General features: G+C 41.4%; 1 protein-coding gene across 2 annotated transcripts; it reads right to left on the bottom strand.

Annotated features, from left to right (window-relative positions):
- On the bottom strand, window positions 1-15,598 carry magl (MAX dimerization protein MGA-like). 2 transcript variants are annotated; one of them, XM_056764957.1, is made up of 21 exons: window positions 14,833-15,598; window positions 11,281-12,068; window positions 10,734-11,184; window positions 8,960-9,059; window positions 8,691-8,789; window positions 8,322-8,432; window positions 8,158-8,247; window positions 7,517-8,073; window positions 5,708-5,942; window positions 5,442-5,623; window positions 5,188-5,325; window positions 5,024-5,081; window positions 4,461-4,945; window positions 3,867-4,371; window positions 2,177-3,225; window positions 2,016-2,083; window positions 1,913-1,940; window positions 1,532-1,747; window positions 1,334-1,445; window positions 612-674; window positions 1-518 (listed from the first exon to the last, which is right to left on the bottom strand). In XM_056764957.1, the coding sequence occupies exons 2-21, from the start codon at window positions 12,021-12,023 to the stop codon at window positions 460-462; spliced, it is 5,349 nt and encodes a 1,782-aa protein (XP_056620935.1). In that variant the 5' UTR covers window positions 12,024-12,068; window positions 14,833-15,598; the 3' UTR covers window positions 1-459. The 2 variants fall into 2 exon arrangements, with proteins under 2 accessions (XP_056620935.1, XP_056620934.1); XM_056764956.1 differs by having other exon boundaries at window positions 2-518; window positions 612-677; window positions 14,833-15,596.
- Between the last annotated feature and the right edge of the window lie 3,159 nt (window positions 15,599-18,757).

Here is an 18,757-nt window from a genome sequence, read left to right as displayed (position 1 = left end):
TAAAGACCATTAACATAATTCAGGTCCATTCAACTGACATAACTTTAAATGAAAAATACATCTGTAGAATAAATTCCATGGACTGTGCAAGGTTTAGTGTATATATAATGTTTAGTATTAAACCGAATCCATAACAAGACTGCCCCAATGTGAGGCTTATGAGGTTATTTGAATACATTCATATCTACAGTCTTTGTGAACAGTAATATTGTTGTTTGAGCTGTATGTTAAGGACAGAAAGCAAAAGTGTTTGCTGTGATTCAGATGAAAGTGATTTTAACACCTCCTCACATAATCTCCCATCTGTCACTTATGACTGTTTGATTTTCAGGTTTATAAAGACTGGAAGATCCTGGTGTAGAAACACAGTTCCTCATGGAGGAGATAGTTCTGCTTGTCTGTCCTGGAATGTCACATGAAGTCCACGCAGAGATCTGAAGAGTCGGGTCAGCACACACACTAAATCTTGCTGAACGACTGCAGCACTATGTTGGGCAAACCGGAGGGTCTTTTTGCCACTGAGACGACAAACACACAAGACCAGAAAGTGAAGATCTGATGTAATTCCACTAAAGCAAAAATATATTGAAGAGAGACAACAATCAACTCACCTGAATGCTGGAGTGGAGATGTTTCTGATGAGCGTTTATGCCCAGCGTGTTTTCTCACCGTTCCTGCTGATTATGAAGACAAAACTTCCTTATTCAATGTGTTCAGCTCTGAAGAACATGCACACTCTGTATTTCACTCTCACATCGAGCGTGTTTACATGCACAGTCTTAAACCCAGTATGCTCAATATGCTGATATGTTAGGACGTTCTTTTATCGGGGAAAGCTCATAAACTGCTTAAGCAAAACCGATCCTGAGAGGTATTTTTTGCCCATTACTCAGATTTAGCGCTGCATATAAACTGCTTCACTGGTTTCTCTCAGTTTTGTTTATGTGCTCATGTCTGAAAGCGCAGTAGTAAAAAGTCCCAAACGGAAATAATAGTAAAATAACCTATAAAAGTCCTCTCTGGAATCATGCAGTTGATGTAGAAACGTCAAAGTGAAGAACTATTGTTGCATATGCAGGTACTGCGGACATGAAAAGAGATCTTAAAATACAGATTCTGCATTTTTAATGACTAAACAGACTTCGATGATGACGTCACCGCATGCGAGAAACTGTGAGGTTTATTACTGTGCATGTAAACACGTGAAAACATGTTTCTTTTTAAGCAGATTTTTGATAGATATCCCTTTATTTTGTGGATGTTAACGCACTCGTTGTACGAGAATCTGAACAGAGGACACTTGTTTTGAAGTTAGATGCGTTGTGTTGTTTACCAGAGAGCTGTGAGATGAGTGAAATGTAACGGGAGTGTTTCTGAATCAAAGATTTCTTCTTCTTCATTAGAGAGTTGCTGCGGTGCTCAAGAGCTCCAATCATATCACACGCCTGAAAGGAAAGAATCCACATTCACCCGTCTGGTTTATTGGCCAAAGAGCTCATCACAAACACGACAAAACTTCCGAGTGACACACCTGAAGAAGAACATCTTGAACGCTCATGTCAGGATCTTCCACGTTCAGAGTCCTCTTCAAAGTATCAAAGCACTGAGGTAAGTCAGCACGTTGTCTCCGTTTCCTCGCAGAACGATTGAGACGCCACGATCGCTTATAAACCCACAGATGAGACATGGGTTCCCCTACGTCGCAGTGCGTTTGTCCCTCCTGAAATCCACCCCGCTCATCGCTCAACTGCAAAACAACAATGAAGATCTGAACTGGCCTCACTAGATAAGATGGAATGTTTGAGGTGTCATCTACTGTGAGTCTCTACTCAGTCTCACAGTCCACTTTTAAACGCTATTATCCAATGAAACAACAGCATTTATATGATGATAGTGAACAACCGTAACTCACTCTGAGCTGTCCTGCTTCCTGTGATGTTCTGTGGAGAAAAAGAGCTTTAGTAGAACTGACAGAGGATGTGAAACGGATAATTCAGATGTTTGACACACTTCACCTTCTGCTCTCCTTCATCTTTTCAGGGTTCTGCTCAAATGGGTCGATGTTAATATCATCTTCACTAGACTGGGAATAAATAAATAATATGAGTGATTGTCTTTGGGTGGTCGACTGTTGGTTAGAAGAGGTTCAAACACACATGTGATGATGATGACTTACACTCCCCTCTGGACTCCAGTCTTCAGTGAAACACTCCATGATGTCATCAGACTCATTGATGCTCGTACTCAATTCACAGACGTCTCTTTGTTCGTCCTTGTCGTCTTCACATGAGTTCATGGCTTTCTGCATCAGTCTGAACGGCCAGCTGCACGTCTTCACTTCTGCACGCTGTTGAGGGTTATTGAGCGATGGTTTGAGACAGCTCTTCATCACATTTACGGGCGGTGTGACCGGTTGGATCTTCAGACGTGTGTCCAGCGAGTCGCTCACTGGATTTCTGGCGTTTTCACTGATGTCATGGCAGAACTGATTGGTTTCTGACGGTTCACCCAAACTCTCTACTTTGATGATGACAAAATCTTTTTCAGCATCTTTGCTTTCTTCGGTGCTCGGCTCTTGTTTAAGAAGAAGAGGATGTGTGGAGGAAGAGTCGGTTTGTGTAGAGTCATATGGCTCAGTTTTGATGAAATGTTCAGGACTATCTTCAGGCGCATCAGATGTGAAGGGCGGCTGTGTCGGAATGTCATGTGGTTCTGTTTTAACTGAGGATTCACGTGTTGCATTCATGTGCGTGGGGGGGACAATCTGACCCTTCTGTTTAGCGTTAGCCTCAGGGACCGAATCACTTTCAGTGTCTCTGTTTGAAAGGTGTTTGTGTTGTGTCGTGCATTTCGTCATCAGATGTGACGCTGAGGGTACGGATGGGCTGTCCTCACAGGGATGATCTCTCACAGGCAGTTTCATTAAGCGATATCCTCCAGGCAGTAATACTGTGGAAGAACTTTCTCCTGAATCTGTCTGACCTTCAGCAGGTGGGCATATCCGGAAAGAAAATGTTCCTGTCTTACCAGGCAAACCTTCGTGTGGACCCTGAGCTGTAGTGTCAGTAGTAAAGCCGAAGCCTGTGGTTCTGGGCAGAAAAAGGATCTTGGGAGCAATGAAGGGATGCCGTTTAGGTAAAGCTGCTTCTTTTTGAGGCTTTGCAGTGGTTTGGATCATCTGAGGGGGATGAGCACTTGGTGTTTGTGCTTTTTGATGAGCGTTTTCTACAGTAAAAAGGGTGAGAAGTTATTTCATATTGAATACAAGACATAATGCTGCATTTACCCTAAGCATGAAAATCAAACCTGGGCCCATATTCATGAAAAATGTTTTGTACGAGTAAATTACAACTGAACAAAATGCACATGGCAGCGAGATGATTTGGTTCTGTCCCAATCTTCTGTAAGTGAGGTGATCAAACAAATAATACCAGCACTTTCACAACAATATTGTGTTGTTGTTCATTTCCTATCAAATACGTTTAGTATGACATCAACAGCACGATAAATGAAAATAAATAATATAAATATACACACACACACACCGTGTGGTAAAACATCTGTAATTTCAGACACGACTTATACTTAGACCCTATCCTTAAAAAAACCTTGTTTTTCTCTTTTTGGGCAACCAACCAATCACACTCTTCAAAAGACTGTGTTATACACATCAACGCGGTCAGCCCCGCCTCCTCACTTAAATAAACGTTTGCATCTTTTCCTTGCTCAGAGTTTCTCTCAGATTGGTCCTGAATCGCTGAATCTTAGAAGTTTTAGCTAAATTAAGAACTTTCTGAGAGGATTGTAAGAAGCTTTGAGAATACAGGCCATGGTTTGATGAGGAATAAGCATGTGTTGATACTGACCTTTGGTTTGCGGATGAATGGGTAAGACTGCAGGAAGAGGAAACAGTTGAATTATTTGGCCATTAAACTGACAGATGTTTGCTCCGCTCACACCTGAGACGGGGTGCAGAACCACACTCTGACCCGGTGGAAGAGCAGAGGCCGGCAGAACTATATTGGGTTTACTGGTATTTGTGTGTTTGGCTGGAGGTGTGGAGTTTGGTACAGTCAGTCTGGGGTTAGATGATGTCATATGATTAGGTGTTGAAGAATGGTTTGAGATTAAGAAAGGATAAGAAACATTTTTGGGTGAATATATGGTCTCATGGGCAGGCCCGGGGATCACTGGAGGTTGGATGTCCTTCAGACTGGCAGGCGTTGTGTCTGGAACTAATTTGCCAGGGGTCTTACTCCGACACACTGGCTTCATCCTGCCAGTCACGTACGCAGCAAGACGATTGGCCGGATGCAATGATCCTATTTGACCCAATAACAAATTTGCCTTGGTGTAGGGTTTTCCATTGACCTGAAATAAAGGAATAAACTCAAAGTCAGTGTGTGATGTGTGAAACATTGATCTTAAAAATCAGTTAATCAGCAACTTGAAGAGTCTACCTGAACTGGATGAGGACACGCAGACATCTTCACACTGGCCTTTAGACAACCGGCCGGAATAACACCAGACAGAAGAGGAAACTGCTTCACGCTTCTGATCTTCCTCTCAACACTTCTTAAATGAGTTTCATCATTACAACTTGATTCCTTGACTTGACAATCAGACTCGTTCACATGAAATTGGTCGGTCATCATCTCCTGTTCGTTTGCTTTATTTCGTGACTCATCAGTCCGTCTCAACATCTCCCTGAGGGAAACGCAGACCTTGTAGCTCAACGTGCAGCGTCCATCGTCTTTTTTAAGAGTTGTTGAGAGAAGATCCACTTTGAAGATGTCGATGAAAAGAGAGGAGGACAGGAGGTTCATATCGACGCAACGAAACACTTCTTTAAGCAGCAGGGTCCGCTGGGCCTCCCAGTTACACTCAGAAATGATTTCCAGAACCTTAGTGGCTTCAGGCTCTTCTGATGTGGCAGCGTTTTTGTCTGAAACGACACGGAGGAACTCAACATATAAAGACATATAAAGATAGCTCGAGAAGAATCAAAGTGTGTGTAACTGACCTGGACTCTGAGAGGTCAGATGTGTGCCAGCAGGAGACGATCGGGAGACTTTACTGGTCTTCAGTGAGAACACAAACACAGTTTTCAAGAGAAACACAAGTCCTGTCAGAGTTAGCTGCTGTACATGACCCTTGGGAAGGTTGAAGAGTTTGTGTGTGACATACCTCATTATCACGTCTTTTTTTCTTGATGGGTATTATGTAGAACTGCGGTGGTGGGTTACTGTTGTATTCTCGAACACGAGCGCATGTCATCTTGCTTTCTAAGTACCTGTAAACTGGATCTTTCTCCATTTCCTGCACCTGCGAACAACAAGAGATCATCAGAGGCAAATCTAAAGACTTCCAGAAATGTGTTTCCAGGGTCATTCACACCACATGCACACGTGCTGATGGGATTCTGAAAGTGACATCTTTACCACAGGATTAGGTCGTGGAACATAGACTCGTGGGCAGGAGTTTTTTTGTAGCGCAGGAGGATTAGAGCCGGTGGCTGAAGGTGTAAAGATGAGCTCAGTGTCGCGCTCATCAGATCTTCTGTTCCACAGGCGGGTGATGTTGGCCGCAGGATCAGGCCTGTGGTTTGATTGCGGATCAACAGCTGTTGACACAAACGGGTATGTCTTCACATTTGAGACTAGTGTGAAAGAGTGTTGTTCCAGAGCCAGAAACCTCAGAGACTTACGGAAAGCCATAAGCGGGATCTTCCTGACGAGTGTTTGGCTTCTTTCTGGTGGACGGATGAGAAAAACTTTGTGCTTGAAGCAATCACAGCCGAACATGCATTGACGTCGTCTGCAGTGTGTGGGTCCTCGGATCTGTCTGGTCAGACTCTCACAGACACAACCCAGCCGACAGAAGTCAAGACTGCAAACATCTCGACTAACACGATTCTTCCCGAACACTGGCTTCTTAGATTTCTGAAAAGATTGAACACATCGAGTCCAGCAGATCATTGAAGTGATTGGATGAGATCAGATTTTAGTAGGCTGGGTACAGAAACTCATATGTGGTGTGTAACTGGACTGAATAAATGCTGACTGAGCCGTCGACTGAGATATTTGCCCTCGTTCACGAGTCAGAACGCTCTGATAATAACAATCAAAACATCTTATATAATGGTTTGATGGATCGGAACATGCGTGACCAGTGGATTGATCATAAAGAAAGACAGTTTTAACTAGGGATGTGCATTTTCCACAAATCTTACATTTGAATATTTGAGCTCATAAAAAACTAATATTCAAATATTTGTTAATTTAAATTAAGTTTAATCAGGCAGACATTATTTTCAGTAAAACATTTTTTTTCTTCATTTCTGAACAAGGTTATCAGGGTATATAAAAACAAGCTTATACATATACATCCTGTTTTGTAGCTGAGAAGAACATGACACAATTTGTGCAAACAAAATAAGGATCTCGGAGCGAACAAAAAAGCGCAAATACGTATAGCAGGCTGCCGCTTAATTTTTGTACAGAACTTACATATAGCTTTAACTTTAACATTATGCTTTAAACTCAGTCAGCATATCTTATCTTGTTTTACATGTTCTTCTGGAGGAAAAATAGCATGTCGACATGTTCGGGTGAAAGTCAGCTTCTTAGTCTATTAACAATAAGCCCAGCTGCAGAGAAAACACGCTCTGCCGGCACAGATGTCGCTGGGACACACAAATAACGGTGCGCTAAGCGACTAATCTTACTGAAGCACCAGGTTGGTAGCAGAGTGTCGCTCATCCATTGATCGGGTTTGCAAAACATATCTGTTCACCTTACCATCAGCATTAAAATGGCACGTTATTGTGACATAGGACTTTGTGTTTAATGCTGTCCAACTGTCAGATGTAATGCACACAAACTCTACCTGGCTCTAGAAATTGCAAGAGTTCTTTAAATCCTTCTCCCTCAACGAAACTAAAAGGAAGCATTTCTCTTGAGATTATTTTTGCTACGAGCCGAGTGGTCTTTCGGTTCGCTCGGGGGTACATCTCCGTCTTCCGGCAGTCGCGAATGCTGTGATGGGCAGCTGTCACTCTTATTCGGTGGGTCAATAATTAACTGTTAGTATTAGTTTGCGTCCTTGGCCAGCAGAGCAATATTTTAGCAAAATTCGAATAGCGATTTTATTATTCGAATAAGTACTGCAGTTCGTATATTCAAATTTTCGAATATTCGTGCACATCCCTAGTTTTAACACACGCACTTTCTCTATCTCGCCATCTCGGCGAGTTCAGCTTTCATTAGCGGGCAAAGTATTTTACTGCAACGTCAAAACCGGTATAGAAACCCAAACGACTGCCAACACCAGACTTGAGTGCTGTAAAAGCCCAATTTAACACACTGACAACATAGAAACATGATCAATAGATATGAAACACATTGGGTGATTTGAATTCTGGGATGCCACACCACTGATGGTGCTTCCACGTTATTGTGTTCACTTTCACATTTGACCTTTTGAGGAGTGCTGTGAATATTTTCTATACACTTACTTCTGAAGTGACCAGTGAAGTCAAAGCAAACTCTGCTCTCTCTGCGGTGACAAATGTGCGACTCTTGCCGTGATGAACTGCTTCCCGTTCCTGCTCCAGCAGCTTCAGTTGATATTTAGCAGGTGTCGACACAAAGATGCTGGAAGAACGGCTTAGATGACCTCCAGGTCTGACCTCTGCTTCAGGTTTGCTGTGTGTGGAGTGATGACGCTCTTGAGGTGAATGTTGAGCGTTCTTCACAGTGGTCTTCACTGAGGTGCTTTGTCTGGTTCTCCTTGTGCTCTCTGGAGTGGTTTTAAAAGCAGGTTTGGAAGGCAACACATTTGACGGTTTGCGACGCTCTGTTGAAGCGGTGGGAGGAGCTGCTGTTACGCCCCGCGTCTGAAGAACGCTGTCTAACGTTCGGACGTAACTGCTGCTTTTGTCAGGCATCTGGTAGACCACAGAAGACGGAGAGCTTGTAGAAAACACAGCGGCACGCTGACAGATCTGCTGAGCTTCACTTTCAAGATATTCATCCAACTCATCTGAGAAAAATGCTGAACGGTTGATCGAGCCTGACCAATCAAATCATTCCAAAATGAAGATTTAGAAGAACAGACAAAATGTGTATTATGCTTTTCAGACTACAAGTTTCTTACTGTCTATTGAGCTCTGTCCACTTGTGTTATGACAGCCTTTAGTCTTCACGGGGTCGTCTGTCTTTCCACCCGGTGATAGAAATGGAACATCTAGAAGCACACAAGAGGAGTTGTCGTCATTGAAGAAAAACAGGTGATGTTTCTTCTTGAATTGTTTTGCTCACCAGAGGACGCTGTCAGATTGTCAACGCTGAGAGCAGGTGAAGTTAAACTCACACCAAGATAATGCAAGTCTATAGGTACAGAAGGATCCAGAAGGTTCAGTTTCAGCCCAACTGAAATAAAAACAGTGTGCGTGACAGTGAGTTGTGTCTGTGGAGTCAAACTTTCTTCATTCCTGAATCACCATCTGTTTTATTAGCTTGTTGTCTTTAGAGGATTACAACAATCTTCTTGTAATAGTGTCGTCACAGTGTGTTATCACCGCTGGATCCTTGAGGCCAGTGTGAAATATTTCTATTATCTTATTCAAATCGAATTCATCAAAGCTAAGCTTAAGGTGTCATCTCAGTGTGGGTTTGTGTATTACCAACCTTCTTGAAGGGCAGGATGAATGATCTGTCTGTTCTTCAGTTTCTTCAGATGTTGATGTAAGATGAGCTGCTGCTGGGAGATGAACTGCTTCTGCTTCTCTGCACACACATAATGAGCCGTGTACATAATCAATGGTTTTATTTATGCTTTCGTTCTTAACACCATTGCAGCATCTTTGGCTATATTCATGAGGAGAACTACTCAATCTATACACAAGTTAGGTGAGGGAGGACACGTGATCATGTTAAAGACACTCATGCTCTCAAACCTTCATCACACCGCCACTTCTCTGTCTGAGTGTGAGTGAGTGATGATGATGACGGTTCCACAGACCTCCTCATATTCACGACATGAACATCAAGAGCTTCCTATCAGACAAAACCAAGAATTGTATCAGTGTGATTGAATCCCTGCGAGCCTGAAGTCACTTTAGATAAAAACATCTGTCATAGACTATAAGATATTCTTACATCTCCCGTCAACATTGACTACATTTACATGCACCCTCATAATGCCACTATAATAGGACACTTCACCTCATGTTACGCAATCAGTCGATTTATATAACGTGATTAAGCTCATAATGGCAGTACGCATAATGGAAGAAACATATGGGGTGAGGTCTACGCCTGTTTTAAAGAGTACATAACATTAGATCATGAAAATTACATTTCATAGCCTTCCTGATATTATTTGAGGGTCCAACACACTCCCCAAATTTAAATCTAGATTAAAGACACCTCATTTTAGCTAAGCATTCATTTAATGCATAATATATCAAATAAACCACCGACCAGGAGACTGCATTTATTAGATATTATTTACTAGAATGATCTTGCTTGTTCTATAAACACCATGCACTGTGCTGTGTTTCACCTTTTCTGTGTTTTTCTATTTTTCTTAGTTTTTCCTGTAAAGGAGCATTAGAACAATGCACATTATGAAAAGAACTATATAAATAAAATTGAATTGAATGCAGTGTGTAATGTGGCGTGTTTGAAAGTAAGCATTCTACCAAGTAGGAAATCCTAAACTGAATGAATAACAAAGTTATTGTCTTGGAATAAAGGGAGTCGACTCAGAATCACTCAAATGAGTCGTCACTAGATAAGGTACAGATTTACGTCACTACATATAGTCCCGCCTACGTTTTGCTAGGACTGCCCTCCAAAACTTCACTCTCCTCCTACAAACACTGTAGCTCGTGAGCCTCATTCACGGGAGACCAATCACATCAGACTAGACCATTTTACCAATCACATCAGACTAGACCATCTGACCAATCACAGCAGACTAGACCATCTGACCAATCACATCAGACTAGACCATCTGATCAATTCCAGCAGACTCGACTAGTGGAAAGGAGGGGATTATTCATATGAATCACGGAACCAATCATCTGAGAGTCAGTCAAGAAATAAGATAAGAATAACTACCTATTATTATGACATAATAGTGTTTTGACACCTTCTATGTACATAAACTTATTGTTGGACACTCCAGAAACCAAAGTAGGACCTTAAAAATCCCTAGTTATTTACTCGTAATATGAAGGCACGTAAACACATGAATTCCATTTATGCTGCTCTGATCCAGGTGTGCATGTAATTCTGTCACGCACCTTAAGCACTTATTGATGTTAAACATGACAGTCTGAGGTTAAACCGTCAACACAAGTTGATGTCAGCAGTCTCTGCTCCTTCATACAGAAACAGTGTGAGCATGATGACAGCGCACGGCACCGCATAAGCAGAAAATACATCCACATAACTGTGTTTTGCATTTGACGCAAATAGATTCAAACGACACAACTACTGCATCTGAGATCACGGCTTGTGCTATGCATTATAGTAAATAATCTAACGTCCATGTAAACGGGAGCACAGTGGTGTTCTCATGTCATGTAAACATGTTCTTCCTCTGATTATTTGACATAATGGCAGTATTGATGCGCATGTAAACGTGGTCAATAATGGTGTAAAGAATAAATCATGTGTCTAGATTCTTCCCATCAGATCTTGTGGTCGCATGATGTAACGTACCTTCACACCGAAAGACACAAACAGCACGCCGTCCACGTCCTCAAGGTCAGGCTGCGTGGACGTGTCTGCAGGGGGCAGAAGAACAGCGGCTCTCGCATACTTGACATTAGACCAGCGTTTAGACTTGGCTTTCCTTGCTTTCCTCAAGCGTCTGGACCTCCAGCCGACCCCGTGTGGGTTACAGACAGCAGAGCGACGTGAAGATGCCAGGGCGACAGATTTCTGCTGCCTGTGAAGTGAGGAGGTCGTCACAGCAGAGACAACCTTCTCAACCGAGGTTCTGCTGACGGGACGATGAGCTTCAAAAGAATCAGACGACACATGCGGCTGTTCAGACGCCTCTGAATCTTCTGTTATGAAGCGTCCGATGAGCTGATCACAGAGGAGTCTCTGTCTGTCTGCCAACACTCGCTCTTCATCAGACTGGGATTCAGCTCGAGTGTGTGTTGAACTGACAGACAAATAAAGAAACAAACATGTCAAACATAACAGCGCTACACCAGAACAAACATTTCACTGCGTTTGCGTTAAGACTAAACTGACATACACGTGGTCTTCAGAGTCGTCATCATGACTGTGACTGACAGCAGACCGTGACTGACATCTGTCACTCACAGCAGGTCTGAGGCTCTTCTCACTGTCTTCCCTGAAGGCCAACATAAAAGGATTGCAGTTGATTTTAAGCTGTTTTATCTTTGGATTCTGGAAGGTCGTCACAGCGTAAAACTCTGTGTTAGTGAAGGTAAACATCTGGACGTCCGGGTCTTGCAGTGAAACGGCACACTGGTGACGAGGAAGTATATGAAGGCGAGGCTGGTAACGGTGCATAGGCCTCAAAGCCACACAACCGTCCTGATCCACAGTGTCATGGGTTAACTTGACTTTATAGAAGGACACCGGGCCATCCATCCAGCGCTGACCCAAGGCTGGAGAGTCGGGGTGAAAACACGGCTGACCCGGAACACGAGGCTCACCCGGTCCGTCTGTTTCCCACATCTCTCCGTTCCATCTGTGGCGAAAGTCATCGGCGGGCACAACGTCCATGAGCAGAGAGTAGCAGCGTTTGGGGTGTAAACCAGCAAGACGAAAGCGACACCAGGGGAACATGCGTCTGCCCTGCTCTGTTATTATCATTTCTGTGCCCACGCTGTGAAAACGACTCCAGACAGACTCGTTCTCCAGCACCACCTCAATCATGTCCACATGTTGACCGTTCCGTGTATCACACGTGTCATTACTCTGTGTCCTCACAGCTGAAGAATCCGCAGGTTTCTCCATAACCGTGTTCATCTGGCCGCTCAAAACCAGACGCGGAACTTCTGTGTTTACAGCATCCTGAAAAACAAATAAACAATGTATCATCAGTGGGAAATAAATCTTTTTGAGTTACTGACATATGTTTGGCTGTATGATGTCAAACTTGACCTTCTTCGTCCGGTACTTCAAAGGGCTCATATGGCGTGAACATGTGTTTTTCTGTGTCTTTGGTGTGTTATAAGTTTCATGCATTTGTGGGAACAAAAGTGGCATTCTATATAAAAGTGAATGAAAAGCATTGGGTAACAACACTCCTTCAAATCTACGTCAGTTGCTGGTCTGATGTGACTGAGACCACACAAATGTTGACACAAGTAAGGTGGTGTACCTGTCAGTACAATTGAAGAGGAACCTGAAGATCCAAATATGGTCAGAGGCGTTACATTTCAATCACACGCTTGCAGTATCCCACCAATCACTACACACTGGTGAACTGGCCAATCACAACATCATAAAAGCGATAATGAGAAGTCTCAGTGAGAACGGTAAGCAAGACCAGACATATATTCTGTATGTAACATGTTTGCTGTAATGTAACATGAGCCACAGTATGTGGAAAATACAGAGTTTCGAACCTTAAATCCTGTTTACATATTACAATACATCTAAAACAAACCAGAATATTCCTTTAGCCGTGTCATATGACACCTTTAAAGGTCCAGAGTGTAATTTTTGGGATGATCTATTGATAGAAATGTGATATGTCTTCAGAAGTGTATAAAGAGCTTACACAATGAAAGGTTATGTTTTTATGTTCAGTTTAGCTGGTACTTTATTATCCAGCCTTGGCTGAAAATTGGTCTTTGGTCTCGCTGTATAATCAACAATAAAATTAACACAGCATCCACCTCAACGTAATAAATGAAATTAAAATGTGACCCTTGATCACAAAACCAGTGTTAAGTAGCACGGGAACATTTTTAGTAAAATACAAAAATACACTGTACAGGTCAAAATTAACGCTTTTTCTTTTATGTCAAAAATCATTATGATATTAAGTTAAGATCTTGTTCCATGAAGATATTTAGTAAATTTCCTACCTTAAATATATATAAAAACTTTATTTTTGTGAGTGGGTGTCCTGCTACAGTGCCTGTGATTAACAACTTCAAAGGCAATTTTCTCTCTCAGATTCCTGAGTTTTAAACTGTTGTATCACAGTCAGATATTGTTACCTATTATAACAACTCATACATCAATAGAAAGCTTATTTATTCAGCGTTCATATTATGTAAAAATCTCAAATTCGAAAAATGTACCCATAAGACTGGTTTTGTTGTCCAGGGTTACAAATGTAAAACATTCACAAACATATTACCGTAGAATGAGCAATTTCTATTAGGGCTGCACGATATATCGAAAAATTATCGTTCTCGCGATAATAGTATATGCGATATACGTATCGCAGAGAGTTGCGATAAGTGTAATTTATTGTGCCAAGCATTTGTGTGTTGCATGCGTAGGTTGTCCAAATTTGACCAATCAGATGGGGCTTGCCGCTTTACTATCTTTATACCCGCCTCCAAGTAGTTAAGGTGCTATATGCTATTGGCTAGAGGGTCGAAAGGTGAACCTAGCGGCTCAGAGCATAGAGTGGAAAATAAATATGGCAGGAGTAAGGTTAGATACAAGCGAGGAAAATGACATCAGCGAAGAACTTGTGCCTAAAAAGAAATGCACGTCTGAAATATGGCAGTATTTTGGCTTCAAGAGAGAAGACGTGTCACAAATGCAGGTACTGTGTAAGTCGTGCCGAAAAACTGTGGTTACGTCGAGAGGAAATACAACTAATCTCCACAGTCATCTGGAACACACAGGGAGCTATTTGAAGACTTTCGAAAGTGTAAGGCAATGTGTATGACATTTTTTTTAACCTGAATGCAATGTAAGTCGCTTTGGATAAAAGCGTCTGCTAAATGCATAAATATAAATATAGTTGCATGTAGACTAGACATGATTTTTAGATTAGAGGAATATCTATTACCTGTTTATTTTAGTATGATTATTACTTATATAAATTATAAACAAAATAGCATTTCTCTGGGGGAATGTTATATCGCAAGAAATATCGTTATCGCAATATTCAAAAACGTTATCGCATATCGCATATTTTCCCAATATCGTGCAGCCCTAATTTCTATCTACATACACCGCGGGTCCACTGGAACTAATTCGCCATGTTCTGTCAGCTAACACCTAACCGCTGTTTGTTTCAACGGGAGGGGGAGGGGCGGAGTGACCTTGCCGCTCGATTTCACTGACTGCGCCTTTAAATATATATGACTTAACGTTAATTTGATGTTTTGCTACGTGTTGTCATCATAGATCGTGTGTTGTTGTACACAAACTTGTTTCGACGGTGATGTCTATCTGGCGTGTATCGTAGTCTAGTAATGCAGTGCAACGCATACACGATGAACATCGACCATCGTGAAAAGATTTAAATTATTCCTGCAAATCTGTAGAAAGTGTTGCTTTAGGATTCACTGCCTCGAACATGGATCGTCAAAGACCTTCAAGACACAAGTGACGTTATTCGGCGTTTCAATGACCGGCTACATGAACACAGTGAAGTAAACTTCGATGTATGGCGCGCTTTGCTTCGACTACAAGCACGAGCTCCTCAATGGCGGGTGTTTGCAGCACGAGCCCGCGCGCGAGGGTTTCGATTCACCAAACACTGTGTTACTAACGCATCTGCTCCGAGAATACATAAAAGCACATAGACCTGCACATATAAGAGCCTTTAAGATCACAGATTTACGATCCGCTGGTCACTTGCCTCAGTGTCGCTGTGATGGAGTCGAAATCTTCAACTGTTTGTTGCCAAAAGTTTCGCCAGTCTCGCGCTTCATAACTGAAATCTCCTCAAAGCAACAGTCCGCTGGCGCGAGTGACGTCACCGCACAACGACCCTGCCACCGAGCTCGCGCTGCTGGGATGTGGCGAATAGCGTGACGCTGTTTAATGCAGCGATGACTCATCGCACTCACTCATTGGAAAGATCCTCGGCTCTGGAGTTCAGGGAACATGTTCAGATTGGCCTATTTCTTCATGTTTGTTACTGAACAATTTGTTAAAATGTTGGTTTGTGCGGTGATCACGTTTGTCCACTACATTGCTTTTTTTTATAAATAGGGTCCTAATGTATCTAGATCGCTTCTCTAGTTTATGGTTTGTTGAGGAAGTATCAAGATAAACATTTTAAGGTTTAAATGTCTAACATAGAAATATCTCATTAGATTACATGTTTGTTTTGTTTTCACCAACATGACAGAGTTACACTTTTAATCCTTGAATATGATTTTATTCTTTGACGTTTGCTATCTGCAGGCAGAGAAAATTATTGTAGTGAATTTGACCTTTTGATTCTCAGTGTGGTCACAACAGCGACTCATTCTTTAACTTTTATATATAACATTTGCGTCCTTAACATTTAACATGAAAGATTTATGCAAGAGAAGAAATAAACAACATTTGTGTGTACATTTACATTTAGTCATTAAGCAGATGCTTTATCCAAAGCGATTTACATAGAATTCAGGGAGCAATGACGTGCTGTCATACTGGAGCAATAATACATTAGGTGCTGATAAAAAGTTACTAGTTTCAACAAAAACCAGAACAATACCTGTTGAGATAAAGAAGGTTAGTGTTAGTGGGGTTTTTTTCATTTGTCTGTCAGGTATTCACAGAAGAGTTTTTAGTCGTTTTTTGTAGAGGTGCTCCGATTGATCGGTCGCCGATCATAATCGGCCGATAATCACTTTGGGAAGTATGATCGGCGGTCTCTAAAAGGCCGATCCAGAAAAGCCGATCAGATGACGCAAAATTGACGAGACATTTATTTTACGCGATATGAAAATGGCTTCACCGGTCTGGCAATTCTACAAGATGTTTGAAATAGACAATGCTTTATCAATCTGATGCGTGTGTACTATGTGAATTCCACGATGCGAGAAGCACCCAAAACATTTTTACACCAACAACCTCTTTAGACATTTGAGGGTTAGTCACGTAAAGGAGTGCGAGTAGTTTTCAAAGTTAGCCTCGCGCAGAGTGAGCGGGCAGTTCAGCAGCTCGAGCGCAACTCAGATGCAGAGATCGCGTCAACCGAAGATTCATTTGTTCTACCAGTGATAGAAATATCTGAAGGCAATCGTCATTTTGACGGACTACAATAAAGGCGATTTGTAATTCCCCTATTTATCATTTCGTGTCATTAGAACGTGATCGTGAATGAACGTGATTGTGAGCGGAAGGAGGTAGACTATCGCGAAGGGACGTGTGTTTCTATCATGATCTTACTCTCAAATGTCTGCTCAGTTTTGCTCAACGCGCATGTGGTCAACAGAGACTCGAGATGCGTCCATCACTCCCCGCATACACACAGGCGCGATGTGGTGCCGTCTTTACAGAGTTTTTACTTCATAAAATAGCGTCTTTTTGTATCAATAATAGCTTTCAATGAGTGGAAAAATATCTCTGCGTTTTCTCTGTTCAGTGAAGCAGCACATATATGTGAAACCGGACAACAAAAGAAGTCTTATTGGTACATTTTTGGAAAATAAGATTTTTACATAATTTGAAAGCTGAATAATTAAGCTTTCTATTGATGTATAAGTTGTCATGATATGATCATATCTGGCGGAGATATACCCGTTTACAACTCTGGAATCTTAGGGTGCAAAATATTCAAAATATTGAGAAAATTGCCTTTGAAGTTGTTAATAAAAGGCCCTGTTAATGGCCATCCACTCACAAAAAGTAAAGTTTTGATATATTTAGTATATTGAATTTACAAAATATCTTAATGGAACATGAGAAAATTCGATCATTTTGACCCATACAATGTATTTTCGACTATAACTAAAATATTCCCGTGCTCCTAAAGACTGGTTTCGTGATCCAGGGTCACATATGACCAAACCACAGCTTTCTTGTGAGTACAAAACACCTTTTACAGGCACCTGTCATTGTTATTGTATGGACATAAGAACATAAACATTTGCTTGTAATTAGATTATTATTTTATGTCCGACAACAGAAACATTGAAAATAAATGAAAAGTCTAAGTCTAGCGCAACCTCTCCTCAGCGGTCAGTAACGGAGACATTTTTTAAAGCATCAACCCTACTGCAAGGACAGTAAGAAGCATAAAGAAATATCAGATTATCAGATAAAATAATGTAATAAATTTGCTTTGATCATGGCCACTTTATATTGTGGAAGACAAAGGGTGTCTGGGACTCATGTCACATGCTGCTATGTTTTATGAAAATATGTGGTAACACTTTCCTTGAAGCATGTATGTTTAATTTATTGTAAAAGTAGTTTTCAAGCAGTGTAATGCACATTTTAATGTTTTGTAATGTCTAATAGATAATTGTTATTACAGTTAATACATTATAACACTAAGCAATTCATTGTTACACGACACATTTTAAATTGGTTATAATTCTTTTCAACTACATATAATGCATTACAACACACATTATGAATATTAATAATGCATTTTACCCTTTAATAACTCTTTATAATGCATTATACATAAATGCTTCAAGGAAAGTGTTACCAAATATGTAACTTACTATTATTCATTAGTTAATTCATGACACTTTCTCTTTTGGTACTCAGAAAGCTTCAAATAGTTCCTATAATCGGTGATCGGTATCGGTATCGGTCAATACAGCTTTCAGTGATCGAGGATCGGTGATCGGCTAAAAAAACCCTGATCGGAGCACCCCTAGTTCTTTGAATGTCGTGAGAGATTGTGCCAGGAGAGTTGTGAAGGAGAATCTGCGGGATAGAGATTTACTAACCATTTGAGAAGGCGATACAAGACACCGCTGGGATCTTGATGTACCAGAAGCTTCATCGACCAAGAGAAATTCTGTGCCAATACGAGACTTAATAGAGCCTGTTAATCGATGTCACGGCGTGTTGAATGTTGGGCCATCTAGTGAGTTCAATGCTGCGTTTTGTTTTTCTCGTTTGGTAAGGAAATATAACTATATGGTAGGTCTGTCTTGTTGTGTTAAAAACTGCAATAGCATTACACAAAGTCGTTCAGGAAACGCCCCTGATTATTTTCCTTTTGATTTCTCCACATATCAAACAACAGAAGTACCGGTACGTTTTAAAACAATAATAGCAGTGGAGTGTGATCCACCCAAGATGGCTGCGCCACTGCAACATGCGACATAGGGCGTGACATCAGCTTCACATTCTCTATAAGAAAGAGCCGTATTAAATGACTCTCAAAGACTTTCTGTTTCACTTCATGACAATTGAGTATGAAATAGAATGATCTGTGGATAAGATCACATATAGCCTGTATGACACAAGTGTGTGAGATGCAGTTAAACGCGTCTAATTAAAAATAATTAAAGCATCTCATGGTTCTGGTCTGAACCCAATACACAATATTTCTTGTCAATCAAAAGCTCTGTGATGAAGTTGGGATACGCCGAGCTCCGTGGAGAAATTAAAAGTGAGTTTCTGTTCATCCCAACGTGAAGGACAACAAAGCTCTAAGGCACCAATTACAGGATTCCAGGTTCCTCGTCTTTTCCTTCAGCTCCAATTAAGCAGGATGAAGTCAATCTACTGACATCACTGGAGATCCACTGGAGCAGAAACACGACCCACCGTAGCATATAAAAGATCATCTGAGCACCATCAAACACTGGGATCATCTCGGCTTT

The sequence above is a fragment of the Triplophysa dalaica genome, chromosome 13, assembly GCF_015846415.1.
Source record: "Triplophysa dalaica isolate WHDGS20190420 chromosome 13, ASM1584641v1, whole genome shotgun sequence".
NCBI classification, from domain to species: domain Eukaryota; kingdom Metazoa; phylum Chordata; class Actinopteri; order Cypriniformes; family Nemacheilidae; genus Triplophysa; species Triplophysa dalaica.
The sequence above is the reverse complement of the archived record's forward strand: the minus strand, read 5'-3'. Positions and strand labels throughout refer to the sequence as shown.